We start from the raw sequence: 22,204 nt of genomic DNA on the forward strand, positions 1-22,204 counted from the left end.
GAAAGAATGATTTCCATTCTGGAAAGGCTAAGTGTGAGATTATGAGGCACACCCATGGGGCTCTTCAGCACTTACTGCTGGAAGGAGGAGAGGGCAAGTCCAAAGATGCTGAGGAGTTAGGGTCAGCTGGCAGAGAAACGCCAGGAGGGTGTGAGGCCCCAAGGCCAGATGGAGAAAGCTTTCCACGGTGCCCTGTACTGAGGATTGCTGAGGCCAAGGGGAACTGAAAGTCGAGCTTTAGATCTGACAAGATGGAGGCTTTAAATGACCTTGAGAAAAGGGTCTGGTGGCTTGACAGGGAAGAGAGTCACATTGGAGAATGTTGAGAAGAAAATGGGAGGTGAGTGGTTGGGACAACAAGTATAACTAACTTTGAGGAAGGAATTTCTCTATTTGAGGGAGCAGAGAAATGGGGTGTGTGCAGGGACCTGGTATCCGAAGACTTGTTTTTGTAATTTTTAGAAATAAGAGATGTTAGAGTATATTTGCATGCCAAAAAGAAGGACCTCGGTTAGAAGGAGAAAATAAGGAAGCAGAAGAATTTGAGAGAAGATAGTTTCTGGAATGGAGTGTGTCATACATGAGAGGGGTGAGGTCCTCTGTCTCTGTGGAAGAATTGCTGTTAGATAGGTTCTCCGTGGTGACTGAAGGAGGGCAACTCTGGGTACAGTAGGACTGCAGTGTAGTTCTCTTCTGATTGCTTGTGCTTCGCCAGTAAGGTTACACAAAGCTGATGTGAGTGAGGAGGGGTGGAAAATGGGAGGAGAAGGTGTGACATACAGGACTGCTCCGCAGACAGCCCTTACATGGTACACATCTCTTCATACAATGTTTTTTGGCTAATGTTTATGTAGGAAAAATTGATAATTTCCATCCTTGGAATGTATTATTTTGTTTTCATTGTTTTCCTCCAAATTCTGTATTTTGAATATGTTCAGCCTTAAAAGAAGGTTGAAATAAAGGTAGAGTGAGCAGTCACATGCCCATTCTTTAATTTGCCAGTTATAATGTTCTACCACATTTGCTTTCTCTCTCTCTCTGTCACTCTCTACACACACACACACACACACACACACTTTTTTTTCCTAAGAATGTGCTTTTGACAGGAGTTTGAAGCTATCATGACACTTCACCCCTAAGTTCTTTAGCACGAGTATTAAATACAAAATGCTTCTGTCATGAATAAAGACAGTATTCTGCAAAACCACAGGACCATTGCCACACTTAAGAAAATAACTTTTTTTTTGTATTTAATATATTTTTAATTTAAGAATCTAACACATTTGTAATGTTATAAGCTCTTTTAGCTTTTTATTTTGATTTATTATTTTTAGAAAATAACTTTTTAATATCATCTATTCTAGCCAAATTCAAATTTCTTTAAGTGTGCTATAATCTGATGGTTTGTGCTTGAATTTATTGAGATTGGGAGAAAGTAAATACAGAAAATAGTTTGGAAGTGCCAGCAAGGACCAAAGAAAGTGATAGATAGATATAGACAGACATAGATATTTACATCTATGTATCTATCTACGTATACACAAACGTATAGATATGACAACATATAATAATTATTAATTACCATTAATTCATCATGAAGGTAAATGTATGGGAAATTTTTAAGTGTCCTCATCAAGGAGGCAACCATGTACTGTGTGAGTCATTGTCTAAAGCCATTCCAGACTCTTGTGTTTCATTGAGTAGTATAAAGGTTGAAGAAGTTTTGGACAAATATAACATTGCCATATTTTTATTTTGCTAAGAAAGGATGGATATATAAAGTCAATCAACAAATAAAAACAATCTGTTTCATCTATTATATCTCTGGTATCATGAAACAAGAGACATTTTAATGCCAAAAAGTAAGAAATATATCATCTCAGGATAATTAATTATAGTTTGGAACTTTTAAAAAAAAGTTCATTAGTGTCTTTATTTCTCTCTGGATCTATGAGAATTATATAATTGACTAGTGTCCAGAAGCTAGTAAGGAGAATTTTCTGGAAGCGGAACCCAAGGAATCTGTATTTGTAAATTTGTATTTTTTTAAAAACAGCCACCCCACTTAGAGTGCTGATCAGCAGGACTTGGGGACTGCGTAGACTGCTGGCTCCTGGAGCGCCTTATGGGGACAGGAAAGCAGAGCTCCTGTTTGACCCCTTTCTATTTTTATGTCTGTGATCCTGTTTGGAGGGTGGGAACAGGAAAGCCTCTAAGGATTCGCTCTTTCTCTCATGAGAGCTGTCCTATTCCTGTGCTGGCTTTTGGTCTCTGTCAGCTTTGTGGCCAAGCAAGGCCCTGACTCCATGATCGCTCTGCTGAGATTTCCTGTGAGTGGGAGGAAGCGAGCGCTGGGTGCTCTCTGTGGGATGCTCTTTCCTCTCACAGTTGAAGTCTCTCACAGTTGTGGTTGGAGGGTCTCTCTGAACATATTTTTATAATCAAGTGTTGTGATTATCTGAAATATTTAACTAAGTTATTGAATGAGATTCAGACAAAACCTATTTTCTGATATTACTTTTTTGTGTCGGTGTGCAGGATACAGTATGGTAGATTATCAAAACCAGAATTTTGTACGGCAGTGTTTTATGGGAGAAAATGGACATTCTGGTTGCTTCCCCGTTTTTTTCCATAATAGTGCTACTGTAGATTTCCTTAAATTATATGTTTTTATTGTTGTAGGTTAGATTCCTTCACTTGGGATTACTCTGTCAAGAGTTATTCATTTTTAGAATTTTAATAGGTATTTCCATATTAGATTGCTATCCAAGATGTGGTATAGCATCGCAGTTACAAGGATTATTTTCATTGTCACTAATATTCCACAACATCAGCACAAATGTATGAAGGATTTTATCTGAATGTTAAAACAAGGCTCTTGGTGGAAAGTTACCCCTGTGTCCTTAAGATATTAGAAACTAGAACTTGACATTTAGTGTGTTAGCATTTGTTTATCTGGGTGAATGGCTTTTCCTTTCCAGATTGCTATTCAAAAAAATAGATTGTCTGAAAGTCAGGAAAAAGCAGTGAACCTGAAGAAAGACTTGGCCGAGATGCAGGAGTGGATGACCCAGGCAGAAGAAGAGTACCTTGAGAGGGATTTTGAGTACAAGTCCCCGGAAGAACTCGAGAGTGCGGTAGAAGAGATGAAGGTGAGTCTGGGCCAGTGGCAGCAGGTTTGATAGCTCCCCTTCTCCGTTAAATATGAAAGACTGAATGAATGAATGAATTGGTGGATGACTGTCATCTGTGAAGAACGACATGGACATATAATCTTGCGTAGTTGGATTTCAAACTGGAAGAAAAAGTATGAAAGGATAGCTGCTATGATTTTACCAGGAAAAGGAAGCCGGGAGTCCACGTGTCGCATATGGTGCATGAGTTGCGTCCATGAAAGCCCCGAAGACTGTCTCTTCCATTAGAACCTCAGGGAGTCACAGAGAATTTAGTTTTATCAATTACATTGACAGTGTTGTGCAACCATCAGCCCTCTCTGTTTCCAAAAGTTTTAAAGCATTGTCTGTTGTTAGGAACAAGGGTGACTTCCCAACTCGGTTGCGATTTTATCTTCATTTTAGCAAAGGTATTCTTCCAGTGAATTCATGGGAAACACGTGAATAACAAAATTTTGTTCAAGCAGGTAAGAGTCGCGGTAGGAACACGGTCAAGGGATTTAATTTCATTTGGGTCCACCGGATGTATTTCCTGTAAATTTACATTCCTGTGTCAATAGTCTTGAATGCTTTCTTATTTTGTACAGTATAAGAACTGGGCATCATTCCCAAATTTCTAGCATTGCTTCAAGTGTCCTTCAGTGTTCAAACCAAAGGAGATAGTGTCTTAAAGGCTTTTTTTTAAAAAAAAAAGTAAGATTAAGCCACATAGTAACTGTTTTATGCCAAATTTAACTTGTCTAAAAACGTAATTAAAGCAAAAATCCCTGTATATCTTTTAAAAAGGGATTATATTTCATTAGTGTCTTATTGAATATGAATCAAAATAAATACAGTAAGGGACTTTTCTGGTACTTGTATGTAGTATTTTCACTGAAGCATTTCTTTTAGTGTAGTTTTTTTGAGAGCTTTTAAAATATTCAGTATAAGGTATTTTAAAGGTAGCCTACCCTGTTAAGAACCATTTCATTTAATTTATTCTCTTTCTTTATATTATAAGCATTGTTTTGTGGTTTCTTAAAGTCCCTGGGGATGAAAGCTTAGAGAAATAAGTTTAAAACCCTTGATTGGGCAACATTCTATTTGTTTTTATTGTTTCAAACAACCATTATAATTTTTAAAAACCACTATACTTAATTACTTTAACAACTGAGGGAAATTTAAAACCATTAAGCAATAAGGAAAGCTGAAAGGGAAAATGAAAAGCTATTCTAGGTTGATTTTTCTGAAAGTGAGTCTTCATCCCTAGCATGGAGGGAGAGTCAGGAAAGAAGCTGGACTAGGTTAGACTTCCCAGTATAACTTCGTCATCATCTTTGAAATGCTATTAATTATCAGAAGCATAGACACACCTATGTTTTAGGATAAAAACAGGTATGTTTACATTATTTTTAAATGATACCTCTACTGTGGTGAAAATTTATTAAAGTTTAATATGCTCAGACTTACAGTGTTTAATGAAAATACCTCACTTAGATTCTTTTCATGGACCCAGACTTTGAAAATACTTCATGTCAGTAACTGAAGGTGACTTAGGGGCTCACGCTGTTTGTTATGAAATGTAAATGTTACAGTCAGCATTCTTACTTCAAAAGTACTCTCTGTGGCGATTACCTAAATAATGTTCCAACTAGGTAGTTAGAATCATGTCAGCATTTTAATTTTGGTTTAGTTATCTTTTTGAAAAAGAAAGAAATTGGTTACTGAGAAAGGCAGACAGTTTTCAAGTTCATCCTTTCTTGGAACAGAGGGCAAAAGAGGACGTGTTGCAGAAGGAGGTGAGAGTGAAGATTCTCAAGGACAACATCATGTTACTAGCTGCAAAGGCGCCCTCTGGTGGCCAGGAATTGACATCTGAGCTGAATGTTGTGCTGGAGAATTATCAACTTCTCTGTAACCGAATTCGAGGAAAATGCCACACGCTAGAGGTATGTTGTTTTATCAGTGGCGTATTTCTGAGATCAAACTCTGTAAAGTACTGACCATTTCCATATGTTGTAAAAAAATTCGAATTTGCTTTTCCTGTGTGGGTTCATAAAGAAAATGTCATTCTTGGATAACAGGTTGATAAAAGGAAACTAGGATAAAAAATAGGAAACCCAAATCTGCCTTCAATTGGTAGAAGGGTCTTAGGAAAGCTATTTCAGATGTTTCATATCTTTAGACATTTTTTATATATGAAATCAAGATTTTTGTGTTTCAGATAATCTGTAGAGTCTGTTTGAATTCTAAAATTCTAGAACAATGTAATGTGAGCTTCTGTTTTGTTTCATTTTGCCTGGTTAGGACACAGAGGTGAAAGGAAATTTTTTATTATGACTGGTATCTGAAGTTAGAGAGCCACCTGACAGAAAGAAGAACTTATAATGTGCTGGTATTTTGCTAGACCATTTATCCCCCTGGCCACTGGTTGAAGATGTAGATGATGCTTTGACTATTTTTTTTTTTTTTTAAAGATTTTATTTATTTATTTGACAGAGAGAGATCACAAGTAGTCAGAGAGGCAGGCAGAGAGAGAGGGGGAAGCAGGCTCCCTGCTGAGCAGAGAGCCCGATGTGGGGCTCGATCCCAGGACCCTGAGATCATGACCTGAGCCGAAAGCAGAGGCTTTAACCCACTGAGCCACCCAGGCGCCCCAACTATTTTTTTTTTTTAATACATTTTTGCTTACTTGTTTTGATGTTGGTGTGATTTCTGTTGCATCTTACTGAAAAGAATTAAGAAGCATTTCAATTTATAAATAATTTAAATTCAGTTCAACCTAAAATAAATGACTGTATCGTGGTAAATCCTACAATGGTAAACAATCCCAGCTGTGATATTTAAATTCATTCAGTACTTGCTTGTTCTGAATCTATTTTGTGCTAAGATAAATATGTGTAATTCAGACTGGTTAATAAGAAGGCTGTAAGTCAAATGAAACCTCATTCCTTACTGCTAACATACAGTTGATCGTTGAACAGTGTGGGGCTGGGGGTTGTTAGGCGCACTGACCACATCTGATGTCACCCAGCTGAATCTCTGTTTATAATGTTTGACTTCCCCAGAACTTAACTACTAACAGCCTTCTATTGTCCAGAAGCCTTATTGATGACATCAATGGTCAAATAACACATACTTTGCATGTTTTATATATCATGTATGGTATTTTTACAATAACGAAAGTTAAAATGTTAAGAAAATCATAAGGAAAAGAAAACATGTTTATGTTATTGTGCTGTAAAAAAAAAAAAAAATCCACGTGTAAATGGATCCATGCCTTTCAAACCTGTGTTGTTCAGAAGTCAGCTGTATTGTCTAACATAAAATACCCAAGGTTACTCAATTGAGAATTTAAAATTTAAAATTTTGTAAATATAATATATAATATTATGTATGCCTAATCTTGGGTCCTGGTGAATGATCCTGGACTTGAATTTTACTGTAGTTTGACTCGTGTTTTTGTTTTCCTACTTATTTATAGCCAAAATAACAACTCATAATATGTTAAAATAGTGAACAAAGTCCCAAGTCATACTAATCTAAACAAAAGACCACCACGTATTCTGTGTCATTTCTTCAAGTTGTGTTTATGACCCAGAGGTGGCAATTTTAGGATGAGGAATAAAATACGTATGTTGAGAATTTGGAATTGCTTTGAGAATTACTTCAGAATTGATTTGAGAGAATTACTTTGAGAGAAGAGAAGGAAGAATGCCAGGAAAAAAAAAAAGAGATAGGAGAGAGAAGATGAGGCCTTAATATGTTTAAAGGGGGACATGAAAAGATGAAAAAAGTTTAAAAACTGAAATGCTTTTAAATGATGCCCCAGATGACTAAGGAATCTTGGGCAGAAATAGTCCTAATTCCTAAATTAGGGTAAGAATGCTTTTCTTTGGCAGAGTCCAAGTTTATTACCTCGATTATTTCTAGGTGTCTTAAAAAAATTTTTTTTTAAATCATGAACTATTTCAAACTTTAGAGAAGTACAGATAATACTATTAATACCCATATAGTCTATATAATCTATGTATAACCTATTTATGTATCCTCCAGCTTATTTTGCCTTATTTTGCCAGATCTTGTTTTTTGAAATAAAACAAATTAGCATTACAGACTATGTTTCCTCCTTTTCCAGCCCATACCTTCTTTAATCCCTCCTTTGACGTAGTCAGTTTCCAGGAGTTGGTATACATTCTTCCCATCCCTGTTTTTATGTGTTTAATAGATACACTTACACTTCCGTTATCAGCGGCTATGTAGCAAACCTCCCCACACACAGTGGCTTACAAACACAGCCATTTCTTGTTTCTTCTGCTGCTGTGGGCTGATCTGGCCCAGCGGAGTGGCTCTTCTGCTCCATGTGGTGTAGGGAGAGCTCACTCAGGTTGCTCAGTGGGGGCACTGGCGACGGCTTCTCCTTTGCAGTTCTTTCTCCTCCTGGCCTCTCTGTTTTCTGGCTTCTTGGCAGCCGGGCAGTGGGCTTTTAGGAGGGAGAGAATGGACGCTGCCAGTCCCTTGAGAGGCTAGGCCTGCAATTTGGTAGAACATGACCTCCATAGCATTCTTTCGTTCTAAGCAGGTTGCCCAGGCCAGCCCACATCCTGGGGGAGGAGAAAACAGTTTTGCCACTTAATGGCAGGAGTGGCAAAAATTGTGTGGTTATTATTAGTCCATCATGGTTCACTCTCTGGCTGTGACTTCAATCCATTGCTCCCTCACACAAACTGCACTTAGGCTCTCCTTGGGACTCCCAAAGTCATATTCAGTACAGCCTTGAGCTCAAAACCCAGTGTCTTGTGACCTGCCTTAGGTCCAGATGCAAAATGTGGCTCCTGAAGCAGTTTTCAGGTGCAGGAGTGTGGGACCAGCACCTCTAGATCTGGACACGAAATAGGTTATCTGCCCCCCCACCCCCACAACGTACATGGTGAGATGGGCACAGGAAAACCTCAGTGGGCACTCCCATGTAAAAATGTTGACGGAATAGAAGGTAAGTAACAGTCACTGGTAATGGTGCCTCTGAAATCTAATAATAGTAGTTCTGGAATCCAGCCAGGTACGTGCGGGCGGTCAGTGCCCCAGTCTGGGGGCATGACTGTTGCTTGATCTGGTACCAGTTGGTTTCTTGGGAATGCCCCTCTGGGACTGAATCTTTTTTTCCCATCAGAGATAAGGTTCTGCTTGCCGCTGGGTAGATCCTGGTCTGCTGTCTGTGTGTGGAAATTGGAGGAACTAGACACCTCTTTTCCCTTTTAGTCTTAGCCAGGGTTGGCAGATTATAGCCCAAGGCTTAAATTTGGCTTGTGGCCTGTGTCTGTAGGCTTATGAACTAAAAATGGTTTGTCTATGTTAAAAGGGTGGTTCAAAAACCGAAACACATGTACAATAAACAAAAAAGAATCTCTGAAGGGGAATGAATGCGGCCTATGAAACCTGAAAGACTCACTGTCTGGCCCCCTGACCTGCTAAACACATCTCCTGTGGGGGGGTTGGGATATGCCTTCTCCGCATCAGTAGGTCTGAAAGCGGGTCATCCCAGGAGGCTCTGTGCTGGACTCTTCCTTCTAAATTGATCAATCAAAGAGGCTCATCCCATATGGGAAGAAGTAGTTCCTCTCATAATTTTGCTTCTGGAATTGGAGGGTAAATTTATCCCTATCCCTGCAAAACTCCCATAGGAATGGGGAATAAGTGATTGGGACTAATGTGGTGAGTATAGTATGACTCCATTTGGTTGCATGTGACTCTCTTCAGATAAAGACACGTTCCTAGAAATTTAGGAAAAAATTGGAAGGAGTATACAGCAGATTGTTAGATCAGTGAGCTCTGAGTTGCAATAAGGTAGACCGCAGGGAATTCTAATTTCCTGTATGATTGTTATAAAGTGTTGCAGTTAGGAGTACTTTTTACCTTCCTGTTTAAAAAACAAACAAACTAATACTGTTTCCCTCCTGGTTTCTTTTACTCATTATATATAGTTTTTTTAGCATTTAAACAGATCCTTGGAGGTTTTTGTTTTTTGTTTTGTTTTGTTTTGTTTTAAAGTGCACAGAGGGAGGCAACTCATTCCTCTTTATTCCCCCGCCTTCCCCAACTGGTCTAATATGATTTGTTGAAGAACTTTATTTTTTCCCTTATTTGAAGCTCCAACTTCATCAGTTTCTAAATTTTCAAATACGCTCCTCTCCAAATGAGATCGTTCTTATTGATTAGAGAGAATGTGTTGTGCTGGAGACACATAGCATCTCCAATGACATTTTTTTTTTTTAAATACTTTATTTATTTATCAAAGAGAGAGAGATGAGAGAGTGAGCACAAGCAGGGGTAACAGCAGGCAGAGCAGGCAGAGGGAGAAGCAGGCGCCTTGCCCAGCGAGGAGCCCCATGCAGGACTCGATCCGAGGACTCTGGGATCATGACCCGAGCCCAAGGCAGTGGCTTACCCAACTGAGCCACCCACGCGCCCCTCCAATGACTTCTTCTGTAGACAAGCTTTCTTCTTGCTCACTTAGGAGGTGTGGTCCTGCTGGATCGAGCTGCTTCACTATTTGGATCTTGAGACCAGCTGGCTGAGCACTTTGGAGGAGCGCATGAAGAGCACGGAGGCCCTGCCCGAGAAGGCGGACGCCGTCAACGAAGCCCTGGAGGTAGGGCCTTCTACGGGTTGCCATGAGGCAGGTGACCGCTCCGAGCAGGAGCGCGGTGCCTTGTGTCGACGCACGCATTTGCTTTCTCTCTGGTGTTCCGCGGACTTCCGTGGCCTGAAGTGCTAATACAATCCCACGTATTTAGATTATGGGTGACCCGCTAACTCAGCCTCGTGGTGTGGGTTAGCGGTTTGATAGTACGTTTTAGGCATGTGTGCATTTAGCAGAGCACCCTAGTGATTTTCCAGCTGGTTTTTTACCTTTCCCCGGATGAAACTCTGCCTTCTGTTGTTAGGGTGATCGCTCTCTTGTTTCCTCATAAAGTTATTTTTGTTCATTAGACAACTCCCTGGGGAAAGATCTGGGGACGGGGTAAAGTGGTTAGTAGTGGAGGCCTGTGTCCTGCCCTCGGAGCTTGTTCCCAGGCCTAGGCATGAGCTCCAGGAGGCTGGTCCCAAGTGACCAGCACGACATGTGGCACATGATAACTTAAGAACTGTTTCTTCAATGGATTCAAATAGGAAGAGAGTAGATTTGCTTCCAATAAAAGAGGAGGAAGAGGTTCCATTTGCTTTTAAAATGGAAGGGATGCAAGGGTAACTGAGTGGATGACTGGACTGAAGGTCAGAAATGAGTCCAAGGTGGGACCCAGAGTCCAAGAGCCGGACTGAGGCTGTGGGAGGAAAGATGTCGCTTCCCAAGTAAGATCCCAGGGCGAGAGGTTGAGAGAAGAGAAAGTCTGAAAAGCTTACTTTAAAAGCATACCTTCCAAATATGACAATTACACGTGTGCATTCCAGAAACCTGGAAAATGGAGAGAAGTAAAAAGCAAGATAAGCACTTTTAAACATTTTGGTGTATTTCTTCCTAATTATCATTATTTTCTATCCACGCCGGAAGGCAGTACATCATAGTAATGGATAAAAAGAGCCTTTAGAGTCTTAAAGTTGGAATCGTAGCTTTACTTTTTACTGTATGTTTTTGTACTTAACCTCTGTGAGCTTCCATTTTCCCATCTGTAATATGGGAATAGTATTTGGCCCATCGGCTGATTAGATTTATGTATATAAGTGTGTATATAAAATAGTGCCTAGCATTCTGTGTATATTGTGGAGAAATGAGTACCTGTTTTTAGTAAAATAGTCAATAACATAATTTTTCTTGTATAGTGTTGTTTTCTGCTATTAAACTTTGCATACCATGAACATTTCCCTATGTAATTAATAATTAGTGAAATTACTTTTATGCAAGTCTAGTAACATGTATCATCATTCATACTGAATTTTTAAATTTAGGTTTTTATTAGTATTATTATGGATATTGTTGTAAATTAATCATCTACCTCGTTTCTGACCTTGTTCTTTAGGGAGATTTCTGGAGAATGGAATTACTTGTTTAAAAAAGTGGCCATTTTTAGGATCCTTTATATATTTTGCCTCCGTCAATGTGTATTTTTTCTCCTCTCCTTGTCTAGTCTCTGGAATCTGTTTTGCGACACCCAGCGGATAATCGCACCCAGATTCGAGAACTTGGCCAGACTCTAATTGATGGAGGGATTCTTGATGATATAATCAGTGAGAAACTGGAGGCTTTTAATAGTCGATATGAAGACCTGAGTCACCTGGTAAGAATTGGGGAACACAAGTGTTGATAGGTGTCACGGTATAGAGCTGACCTCAAGAACTTTTACCAGGGGGAAGAGTTGGTAACCAACGTGAATAGGGGTGTTGAGGACATTGAAATACTAGGTGGGGAGGAGTAGACCTAACACTTAGAGGACAACGAGAACTTTGATGATTAAAAAAGTCTGTCGTTAAGAGTGTTCCTTCTTACTACCTATGTATTTAATTTCCTTTAAGGTTATTACAGCTGTATATAAGACTAGGAACCCATATTATCCTAGTGAATATTAGGGCCAACTGAATTTGACATAAGTTGCTGTTGTAAAATGTCATAACCTCTAGATACCTATTCAGAGTGCGCCGCAATATGCGTGTTCATATCGTTAAGTAGAGAAAGGCTATTATCCTTTCTAGGAGGGTTGGATGGATATTACATGCTTTTAAACACAGTAAATAATAATGATTGATGGTTAGGTTGTGAATAGCATCAGGTTTACCCCAAAAGTGCATCAGATAGTGGTTCAACATGTATGCAAGTCTGTAGAACTTGAGACTTTGGGAAAAAAAAAAGAGATGTATATGTTCATTCTACTGATAGACATTCTTGCTATATTTTGTATTGTTATTGATAAGCTTATTGCCAGTTCCTGTAAATGTCCTAAATGTGTAATAGATGACATTTTGATTGTCTCTGTTTAATATGTTATGTAGGAAAACTTTACTTTTTTCTTCTTTTTTATTAAGGCATAATTAAAATATAACATTGTATTACTTTTAGGTATGGGTGCCTGGGTGGCTCAGTTGGTTAAGCAGGTACTACCTTCAGCTCAGGTCATGATCCCTGAGGTCCTGGGATTGAGCCCTAGGTCGGGCGTCTTGTTCATCGGGAAGCCTGCTTCTCCCTCTCCCTCTGCTGCTCCCCCTGCTTGTGCTCTCTCTCTCTCTCCCTCTCTCTCTCTCACTATCTCTGTCTCTGTGTCAAATAAATAAATAAAATCTTTAAAAAATTATATTACTTTCAGGTATATGATGTAATGATTTGATATGTGTATACATTGTGAAACGATCACAATAGGTTTAAGCTAACATCCCTCACCATATATAGTCACAATTTTTTTCTAGCGATGAGGACTTTTAAGATCTATTCTCTTCATACTATCACTCCGTTCCTGTCTCTAAGAGCTTGTTTTTTTGTTGTTTGTTTTAGATTCTATGTATAAGTGAGATCATATGCTATTTGCTTTCCTCTGTCTGACTCATTTCCCTTAGCATAATGCCCTCAAGGGCATTTTTATATTTTGTCACTTTATGTAGAAGAAAGTAAAAAGTAGTAGAAAGAAGTAAAAATTAGTAATTCACTGTCAGATAAATACGATACTAGAAGAATCTTTTCGCTGTTACCTTTGCTAGCTATTATTTATTTATAATGTAGGCCCAAGTTTCGAGCCTGGTGCTTTTCCAGTCTGTTTCTCTCTTGGTGACCAGAACATAAGGATTCTATTATATTCAGGTCTTTATATTGGTGCTGAGCAACTAATGATTCAGTTTTTCCCCTGTGTAGGCAGAGAGCAAGCAGATTGCTTTGGAAAAGCAACTCCAGGTCCTACGGGAAACTGACCACATACTTCAGGTCCTGCAGGAAAGCCTGGGGGAGCTGGACAAGCAGCTGACAACGTACTTGACTGATAGGATAGATGCCTTCCAAGTTCCACAGGAAGCTCAGGTACCGCTGTGGAGTGGAGGGCTCTTGAGTCATAAAAAGAGCATATGTCACCTCTTCCTCCCCCACAAGACAGCCAGCCCCTCATGCCATTCCAAACTAAACCAGTGAGGAAGATTGACCTTACTTACAGGGTCGCATATGGGTTTTGGAGTTCTTTTGGTCTCTCTGTGAGACCCTGGCAGATTATCACCATTTTAAAATTACAGTTATGAAGTTGGGAAAATTCCCTTTTTATAAATAAGTGGTGAACACTAGAAATGACAAACGCAAAGCTCTTAGTTTGTGGGTCCCACATGGGAATCCTGCAACACAGGTGGCCTGTATTATTATTAAAGTTATTAAAGCTTGTCCAGTGGTCAACATATTCTTATGTATTATGTGACTTTCTGGAACTTTAATAAAAAAGATGTTCTCCCCTTTCTGATCTCTTTGTTGCAGAAAATCCAAGCAGAGATCTCAGCCCATGAGCTCACTCTGGAGGAGTTGAGAAGAAACACACGTTCCCAGCCTCTAACTTCCCCAGAAGGCAGGAATGCCAGAGGAGGAAATCAGATGGATGCATTACAGGTGAAGAGGGAGAGTGGTTCCCTTTTACTCTTTGATGTGCTGGGTGTTAAAAAACAAACAAACAAGAAAAAAAAATGTGAGGAAGAGCTGATGACTTCGATGACTTTGGTCTTCTTTATGATATCAGCAGTGGGAAGGGAATGATGCATTGTCTCCTGGAAATAGAGGCAGAAACAAATTGTTACATGGGTGGAAAATACTGAATCTGATTTTATAGTTGAACTGCGAAGAGAGAGCAAGCTAGATTTAGAACTTATCTTTATATAGATTTTTCCATTAATGCAGAGCCTCTGTTCTGGTGTGGCTGGTGCACTGGGCAGGCTGAGGGCGTGGGATGTGACACCACCTGGTCCTTTAATGGTGGATGCATGATTGACCTTGAGCTTGCTATGAAGGGCATTTGAGTTTTAGGTTCCTGAACTATATTTTTCAAACAGGTTAAAAATTCTGTGAAGTTTTACTTCTAGTGAGGCCAGTTTGGTCTTTTCTTATGTCTTAGACTGATACTCTGTCAAGTAATTCATGACAATGCTCTGTACAGGGCACTCAGGTGGTTGGGAAGCCTATGTTCCCTGAAGGAATGTTTTTATGGCTGCCTTGTCTTGCAGCTCTTTAGCGTTGTATGTTGTACTCATATCTCTGCTGAGAGAGATCATCATTCTGATGCAAATTACTTATTTTGTTCATTGCGGGAAACAGAGGAAACTTCGAGAGGTGTCCACAAAGTTCCAGCTTTTCCAGAAGCCTGCTAACTTTGAGCAGCGCATGCTTGATTGCAAGCGTGTGTTGGATTGTGTGAAAGCAGAACTTCATGTTCTGGACGTGAAGGATGTGGATCCTGATGTCATACAGAGCCATCTGGACAAGTGTATGGTGAGGCCACTGGGGGGATAATGTGTCCAGTAGGTTTTCCAGCAGCTAACATAGCTTCATCTAGTGCCTCTGTACATGGCTTATTTAATAATTACCAGTCTATAGTGAGCTAAGAAAGAGCTCGATGGTGGAAAAACAGGTTAAAAGTATCAAAGTGTGGTCCTGTCCTTCAAGGAAAATAGAAGAGATAAGAGAGACAGGTGGGAGAGAGTAAAATCAATTACTACAATTTAATAAGATAAGGAAGCTGGAATAGACATGCATATAACATGATTTAAAGAACAAGGGAAACATCTTAATCACAGCATGAAGTTTGGGAAGATTTTGACAGAATGTGACTAATAAGCTAAGTTTTAAAGGATAAATTTGAGTCAGCTAGGAGAGCCATACTGAGAATAGATGTCAGGAATATTACAGTGTAAAAGAATATCATTCTTAAGGAAAGTAAAACTTTGAATTTCAACTTAAAAAGTTTAAGCCTAAAATATGAAAGAGGAAATTATACTTAGAATGATGTTGGGAATATTATAGCATTAAAAAAAACCCCATTCTCTAGGAAAGTAAAAATTTAAATTCCAGTTTAAAACTAAGATGTGAAAAAAGTTATTTATAAGGCTTTATTACTATTTTGGTCTTGAACATTATAATTCAGTTGAGTAGAAATTTAAAAATAATATGGCTAAGTATACACAATCTTAGAATTAGTCTTCTTGAGAAGACTCACAGAGAACTTAAGATGACACTTGTTAAGACAAAAGTCGGGGCAGAGTTCTTTGTGCTTTTCAAAATTGTAGTCTCCTTATTTGTTGGACACTGAAGTTTTGTGTACTCAAAAGCTAGAGTGGGTGGAAGAATGAACAAACAGTGTAAATTTTGGGTGTGTGAGTATGTGTGTTTATGTGAGTGTGTATGTTTGCATTTGTGGGCATATGTGTATGTATGTGTGTGAGTGTAGACATAAGTAGTTATTGATTTAATGAGACACAGAGACCAGTAGAACACTGTCCTTGACCTTATGTAACTTAGTCCAATGGTCTGTTGTTATGTGACAATGCCACAGGAGATGTTTCAGGTCAAGGTCATGATGGGTGGAAACAAGAGAACTTACCCACATAAAAGCTTTTTAGTTTCAAGGTAACTAGGATGAGGGCGGCTCTGAATTTGACCTACGTAACTCCAATTTCTTATAGATACGTATGTCTTGATATATTGAATATATATCTTTTCATCATGTAAGTTAATACATGCTCATTGTGGTAGACTTGGTATGTCACAGAATTCTAAAGGAAAAAAAAGTGGATGCTAATACTTCCAAATTTCAACAGCCAGAAATATAGCCAATGCTGGCTTTTTTTCTAGTAATGCATGTATGGTTTTTAAAAATGTAATTTAAAAAATGATAGACATTCAGTTTTTAGTCATAATATTTTTCCATTTTATGTAGGAAAAATGTTTTTATTACTAAGTACTTCCCTAAACCTTGAAAATACATGTTTGAGGGTTTTTTTAAACAAGTATAATCTCTATTAGTTTATTTTCTTATCTGATTTTTAAAAAGATAATACAACCTTGATTTCCCTTCACTTGTCCTTTGAACCAAATCAGAGGAAGATAAAGCCCTTTGACCTCCATAGTTACTTTGTAGCTGTCAGTCTGTATCAGCCGCATTCTGAAATGACTCCAGTTAGCAACTTTTCACCACGGTGTGTAAACTGTGCCTTGATTTTTTTTGAAAGAAACTCTATAAAGCGTTGAGTGAAGTCAAGCTGGAAGTGGAGACTGTAATCAAAACAGGAAGGCACATTGTCCAGAAGCAACAGACAGACAATCCCAAGGGGATGGATGAGCATCTGACTTCTCTGAAGATTCTCTACAATGACCTGGGAGCCCGGGTAAGGACAAGCCCACTGCTCCCCTGTGTCCCTCTTCTCTTGTTGATGCATTCTAAAATCTTGCTCCTAGAAGAATGCACGTTTGCATTTTGGGGCACTAATAATAGTGCTTTCAGTTCTTCCAGAACTTTTTATTATATTTCTTTACAGCTGTATATTACTATCACAATGATGAATTGTAGAGACATTTACTTTTAACATTTAATCCAGACTCATTTTTGTGTTTTCAATGGCTGGTCGCTTTTCAGAAGTTATTCTAAGGAAACTCTCCCAGGGATAGCCCCTGTATAAACTCAAGTTACTGGTCCCGGGATTTCTAAATTGAGTAGTCTCCTGAGAAATATTAAAACACTGGGACTCTAATAAATGGTAAGTGACAGGAAGTTCACACTAATCGGGCAGGATCTGAAATCCTTTTAAGAAACATCTATAATTTGGGCATCTGAGTGAATCTGCAAAAGGACTTCTGGCCATATATTATGAATGACTGTATTCAGAAGGTTGAATGTCTTCTCTTGTGAGAACTCTGCCCTAAAACAAGGAAAGCAAAGCAAAGCAAAACTACAACAAAAGTGTTTAAAGTGATCTCTTCTTGGCAATATTGGAAAGCTGTGTTAGATAATATTTTAGATCCTTCTTGGGTACCTAAGTTGGTGCACAGACCCAGAGAAAACTAGCTGGAATTTTGTTATCATTTTTGGATTAATAAGAATAAGTGGTGCATACATTTCCTGGACAATTTTGACCTCCTCACTAAAGCAAGAGAAGATTGCTAATCTGATACATTTTATATCATTTTGATACACTGCACATCTGGAACACACAGTGTAGAGCTTCTTGGTATTATTATACAGCTGAAGTTATTTCTCAAATATTACTGTATTTATTCATCAACTGGGCATTTTTTGGATGGGAATGGTGTTGCCATTTTAATGTCAATTCTCCAATGTGTCTATGGTTTTAGTGTTAAGTCATTTTCTCATTCAATACAATTGAGATGGTACTGTTTAACAGGAAGCATATAGGCCATAGAGATACAGTGGCACACAAAAACATAAATTATCTCATTGTCTAAAAGAATTTAGGGTTATGAGAGAAGAAAACTTTAATCAGGTAGTCTTACAAAGTACCATCACATTAGCAGTCAGAAGTGTTAGGAAGGAATGTATGTGGTGCTTTAAGAGTATATGTCAAGGAGGATTTGGCCCAGACTGGGGTTATAGAAATGTAACTGGGGTTATGTTTCCTTCAGGAAATGGTGTGTAAACTGAGATCTGAAGGATGAGTAGGAATAGCGTGGGTGAAAGCAGTGGAGCAGCTTTTAAGGTTGCTGGGAGAGCATGTGGAAAGGCCCTGTGGCAAGAGGCAGCATGGTACATTTGTGTGACTAATGCAGAGAGAGCAAGTGTGGGGAACATAGTATTAGGGAAAGGGATGAGACCAGAGCATACTAGTGTCTGGGTTTGTGATAAGGATTTTAATCTTAAGAGCTTTAAGAAGTTACTGCAGATTTTAGCAGGGAGATAATAAGCTCATGCATTGGCTTTTTCAACGATCACTCACTGCAGTCTGGGGGATGAGCTGGAGAAAGGCAGCAGTGGATGTGAAGAGAGCAGTTAGGAAGTCATTGTGTTCTTAGTGAGAAATGATGGTGGCATGAACGATGGTGGAGCGGTGGAGATGGCATGAGGAGCAGATGGCCTCAGACACATTGAAGAAGTGGAGTCAGTAAGAGTTGTTGATGGATCAGGATGTGGGAGTGTGGTAGGAGATGATTGATGACCTCTGGGTTTCTGGCTTGGTTACATGGAAGATCATGGTGCCATGACTGGGGGTGGGCACTGGAAGGAAAGGCGGAAACATGGAAAAGTCCTAAGTATGGATTGGGCATGTTCACATGTTAAGTGCCTTTGTGAGAGTGACTTTAATATGTCGGGTACTCACAAAGTTATTCAAGTCTGGAGACTATATCTGGGCTGAAGCTAGGAATTTTATGAGTCATCTGCGTAGAGACAGTAATTAAAGTTTTCAGTGATGATGAGATTGTCTAGGGAGAAGATATAATGAGAAAAGAAAAATCTATATAGGCCACAAAATAAAAAATAAATGAGTGGGACTACATCAAACTAAAGAGCTCCTGCACGGCCAAAGAATCATCAACAAAATGGAAAGACAACCTGCAGAATGCGGAAAAAATATTTGTAAATCATATATATGATAATGAGTTAATATCAAAAATATATAAAGAACCCATACAACTCAATAGCAAAAAAACCAAATAATCCAATTAAAAATGGGCAGAGGACCTGAATAGACATTGTACTAAGGAAGATATATGCATGATCAACAGGTACATGAGAAGGTACTCAAGCATGACTGATCACTGGGGAAATGCAAATCAGAACCACAGTGAGATACTACCTCACACCTGTTCAATAGGAAGAGATAATGCCGGCGAGGATGTGAAGAACAGGCTGTGCACTGTTGGTAGGATTGTAAATTGGTGCAACTTCTGTGGAACAGAGTGCAGAGGTTCCTCAAAAAATTAAAAATAGAACTATAGTATGATCCAGTAATTCTACTTCTGGGTATATATCTGACAGAAACAAAAATATTATATCGAAGAGGGATGCCTGGGTGGCTCAGTTGGTTAAGCGGCTGCCTTTGGCTCAGGTCGTGATTCCAGTGTCCTGGGATCAAGTCCCGCATCAGGCTCCTTGCTCTGCGGGGAGCCTGCTTCTCCCTCTGCCTCTGCCTGCCACTCTGCCTGCCTGCCTATGCTCTCTTTCTCTCACTCTAACAAATAAATAAAATAAAATCTTAAAGAAAAATATTACGTTGAAGAGATATTGGCACCCTTATGTTCATAGTAGCTCTGTTTAGAGCTGCCAAGGCATGGAAGCAGCCCAAATGTCCACTGATGGAATAATGGATATGGAAGATGTGGATATATGTACTCTATATGGTATATCTCATTTAGCACAATGAGGGCCTTGTACTAAGTGAGATAAGTCAGACAGAGAAAGACAAATAATGTATGACTCATATTTATGTGAAATCCCTAAAAGAACAACAACCAAACTCACATAAAAAGAGATCAGATTTGTGGCTACCAGAGATGGGGGACTGGTGAGTCTAGGAATTGGATGAAGGTGATAAAAAATAACAAACTCACAGTCACAAGATACATAAGCCCTAGGGCTGTAATGTACAGCGTGCTGCCTACAGCTGACACCACTGGATGTGTACGTAGAGAAGTGGTGAGGAGGGTAAATCGCATGAGTTTTCTTCACCTTTTTTTTTTTTTTAATCTGTATGAAATGATGGATGTTTGAAAAACCATTTTTTAAACCATTTTTTGGGTATCTGTGTGAAATGATGGATGTTTAAAGTTATTGTAGTAATCATTTTGTAATTTATGCGAGTAAAGTCATTGTGCTGTATACCTTAAACTTATACAGTGCTATATCTCAATAAAACTGGAAAAAATAAAAATAATTTTTAAGTTAAAAAAAAAAAAAGGCCTGAACGAAGTCTTGAGGAATTAGATCATTTAGTAAGAAATTTGAGGAAGATACGTCTGCAAAAGAAACTTAATATAGCTGTACCACATTTTATTTATCTGTTCATTAGTGGACATTTAAGTGGTTTCCACATCTCGACTATCGTGTGTAATGCTGCCATGAACATAGACATGCAGATATCTTTTTTAAACACTGATTTCATTTCCTTTGGATATATACACCAAAATGGGATTACTGGATCATATGGTAGTTTTATTTTTTTAAAATTAAAAAAAAAAATTTTTTTTTTTAAAGATTTCACCTATTTATTTGAGAGAGAGGCAGTGAGAGAGAGCATGAGAGGGGAGAAGGTCAGAGGGAGAAGCAGACTCCCCATGGAGCTGGGAGCCCGATGCGGGACTCGATCCCGGGACTCCAGGATTGTGACCTGAGCCAAAGGCAGTTGCTTAACCAACTGAGCCACCCAGGCGCCCGGTAGTTTTATTTTTAATGTTTTAAGGGGCCACCATACTGTTTTCCATAATTGTATACTTGAAATCTGCTAAGAGGATAGATGTGTTTTCACTACCAAAAAAAAAAAAAAAGATAACTATGGGAGATGATGGATGCATTGATTAAGTTGTGGTAATCCTCTCACTCTGTATAAGTACATAAAATGATCACATTGCACCCCTAAAAAACCACATGGAAAAAACAAAATATACGTAAATGAAACAACAGTTAGTAGCAAGAAGTGTTAGCACACCAGGAGAGTGCTGGGGCTGGGAAGCCAATGGAAAAAGGTATTTTGAGATGGGTGTAGGCACTGTTTTTGAATTACTGAACATGAAAAATGATGTCCACTTAAAGATGCCCATTTACATCTGTTGCCCTTGAAATCATTATTGAGATCAGCAAAGACAATTTCTGTGGAGTGATGGGGCAGAAGACAGGATGGGAGAAGGTAAGAAATGTGGGGAAGGTAAGAAAATGCTTTAGAGGATTGGTAAGGGAGAGATAGGAGAGAGGAAGGTTTTAGGGGAGATGCAGCCAAAGAAGGCAGTTTTTTTTAACAATATAAGAGACTTGAGTATACATATATTTTAGATTTTATTTATTTACTTGGGAGAGAGAGAGAGAGCATGAACAGGGGGGACAGGGGCAAAGGGAGAGGGAGAAGCAGATTCCCTGCTGAGCAGGGACGCTCCCCTCCCGCCCCCTGTGGGTCTCCATCCCAAGACCTGGAGATCATGACTTGAGCAAAAGGCAGATGCTTAACTGATGGAGCCACCCAGGTGCCCCAAGACCTGAGTATATTTCATAGCTGATGGGGATCATCCTGTGAAGAGGGAATGGTTGAATATCTAAGAGGGAGAAAAGATAAATGGTTAGGTAAAATCTCTCCAAGTTGATACTGCCTAATTTAGAATGGACTACATCTCAAAATGTATTGGTTGGACTGAGAAGAGTGAATTGTAAGTTAAGCTGTAAATTATTTTCTTCTGGGTATATACAAATCTTTGGTAGCATTAAGTTTTATGATGCTTGTGTAACTGCCTGGGCATGTCAAAATCAGATGAGGTCCTCTGAATGCCTAATATCTTTTAATATAATTCATGTATTTGTCTCCTGAAGTCTGCATTGAGGGGCTATTAATTTAAAGTCATGAATTCTAATTAAACTCTGTAGAGAAAAATATTTCACTTTTAAGAAGGAATTTAATAATAATCAATCCTTGAGGTATGAAACAGTAAAATGGAACCTAGGGGGCCAGAAAAAAGAAATGCAATTCCACGTTACTTATTAAGAAAATTCAGTTTTTCTATCATCTAAGAAAAATCTTGCCCCATACATGACCTATCATTCTGCTACTTAAGTAATGCAAATTATCTCTACATATGTGTACATAAAAGGAAGAACACATTTTTATTTATGTATTGTTTTGTGATACCCTTAAAAATGCTGTCTCAGCTTTAGATAATGAATGATAGTTTTGAGAGTACCATCACGTAATGTAAAGGGTCAGACCAGGCTCAATTCAATATCCATGTCCCCCTGATCATAGCTTTAGCCCCTTTAAGTGTCACTGCCCCGACCTGCAAAGTAGAAAGGCTAGCTTCTCACAGGGGCTGCAGATCTTACTGCATAGCATGGGTAAGATTCTTCAGCATGATATGGGAGTTATGTTAAGAGCCTCATAAATGTTTGTTCATTTTGCTTTCC

General features: G+C 38.9%; 1 protein-coding gene across 6 annotated transcripts in view; it reads left to right on the forward strand.

Annotated features, from left to right (window-relative positions):
* UTRN (utrophin) overlaps positions 1-22,204 on the forward strand; it is a 489,639-nt gene that overhangs the window by 169,112 nt on the left and 298,323 nt on the right. For all 6 annotated transcript variants that reach the window (XM_032873101.1, XM_032873103.1, XM_032873100.1 and 3 more), the window contains 8 exons: positions 2,982-3,152; positions 4,922-5,101; positions 9,667-9,801; positions 11,276-11,425; positions 12,985-13,146; positions 13,585-13,713; positions 14,413-14,586; positions 16,323-16,478. In XM_032873101.1, coding sequence (XP_032728992.1) covers positions 2,982-3,152; positions 4,922-5,101; positions 9,667-9,801; positions 11,276-11,425; positions 12,985-13,146; positions 13,585-13,713; positions 14,413-14,586; positions 16,323-16,478 — 1,257 coding nt within the window. The remainder of the gene's footprint in view (positions 1-2,981; positions 3,153-4,921; positions 5,102-9,666; positions 9,802-11,275; positions 11,426-12,984; positions 13,147-13,584; positions 13,714-14,412; positions 14,587-16,322; positions 16,479-22,204) is intronic.

This window comes from Lontra canadensis, unplaced genomic scaffold (assembly GCF_010015895.1).
Source record: "Lontra canadensis isolate GAN:19392208 unplaced genomic scaffold, GSC_riverotter_1.0 scaffold47, whole genome shotgun sequence".
In the NCBI taxonomy this organism is placed as follows: domain Eukaryota; kingdom Metazoa; phylum Chordata; class Mammalia; order Carnivora; family Mustelidae; genus Lontra; species Lontra canadensis.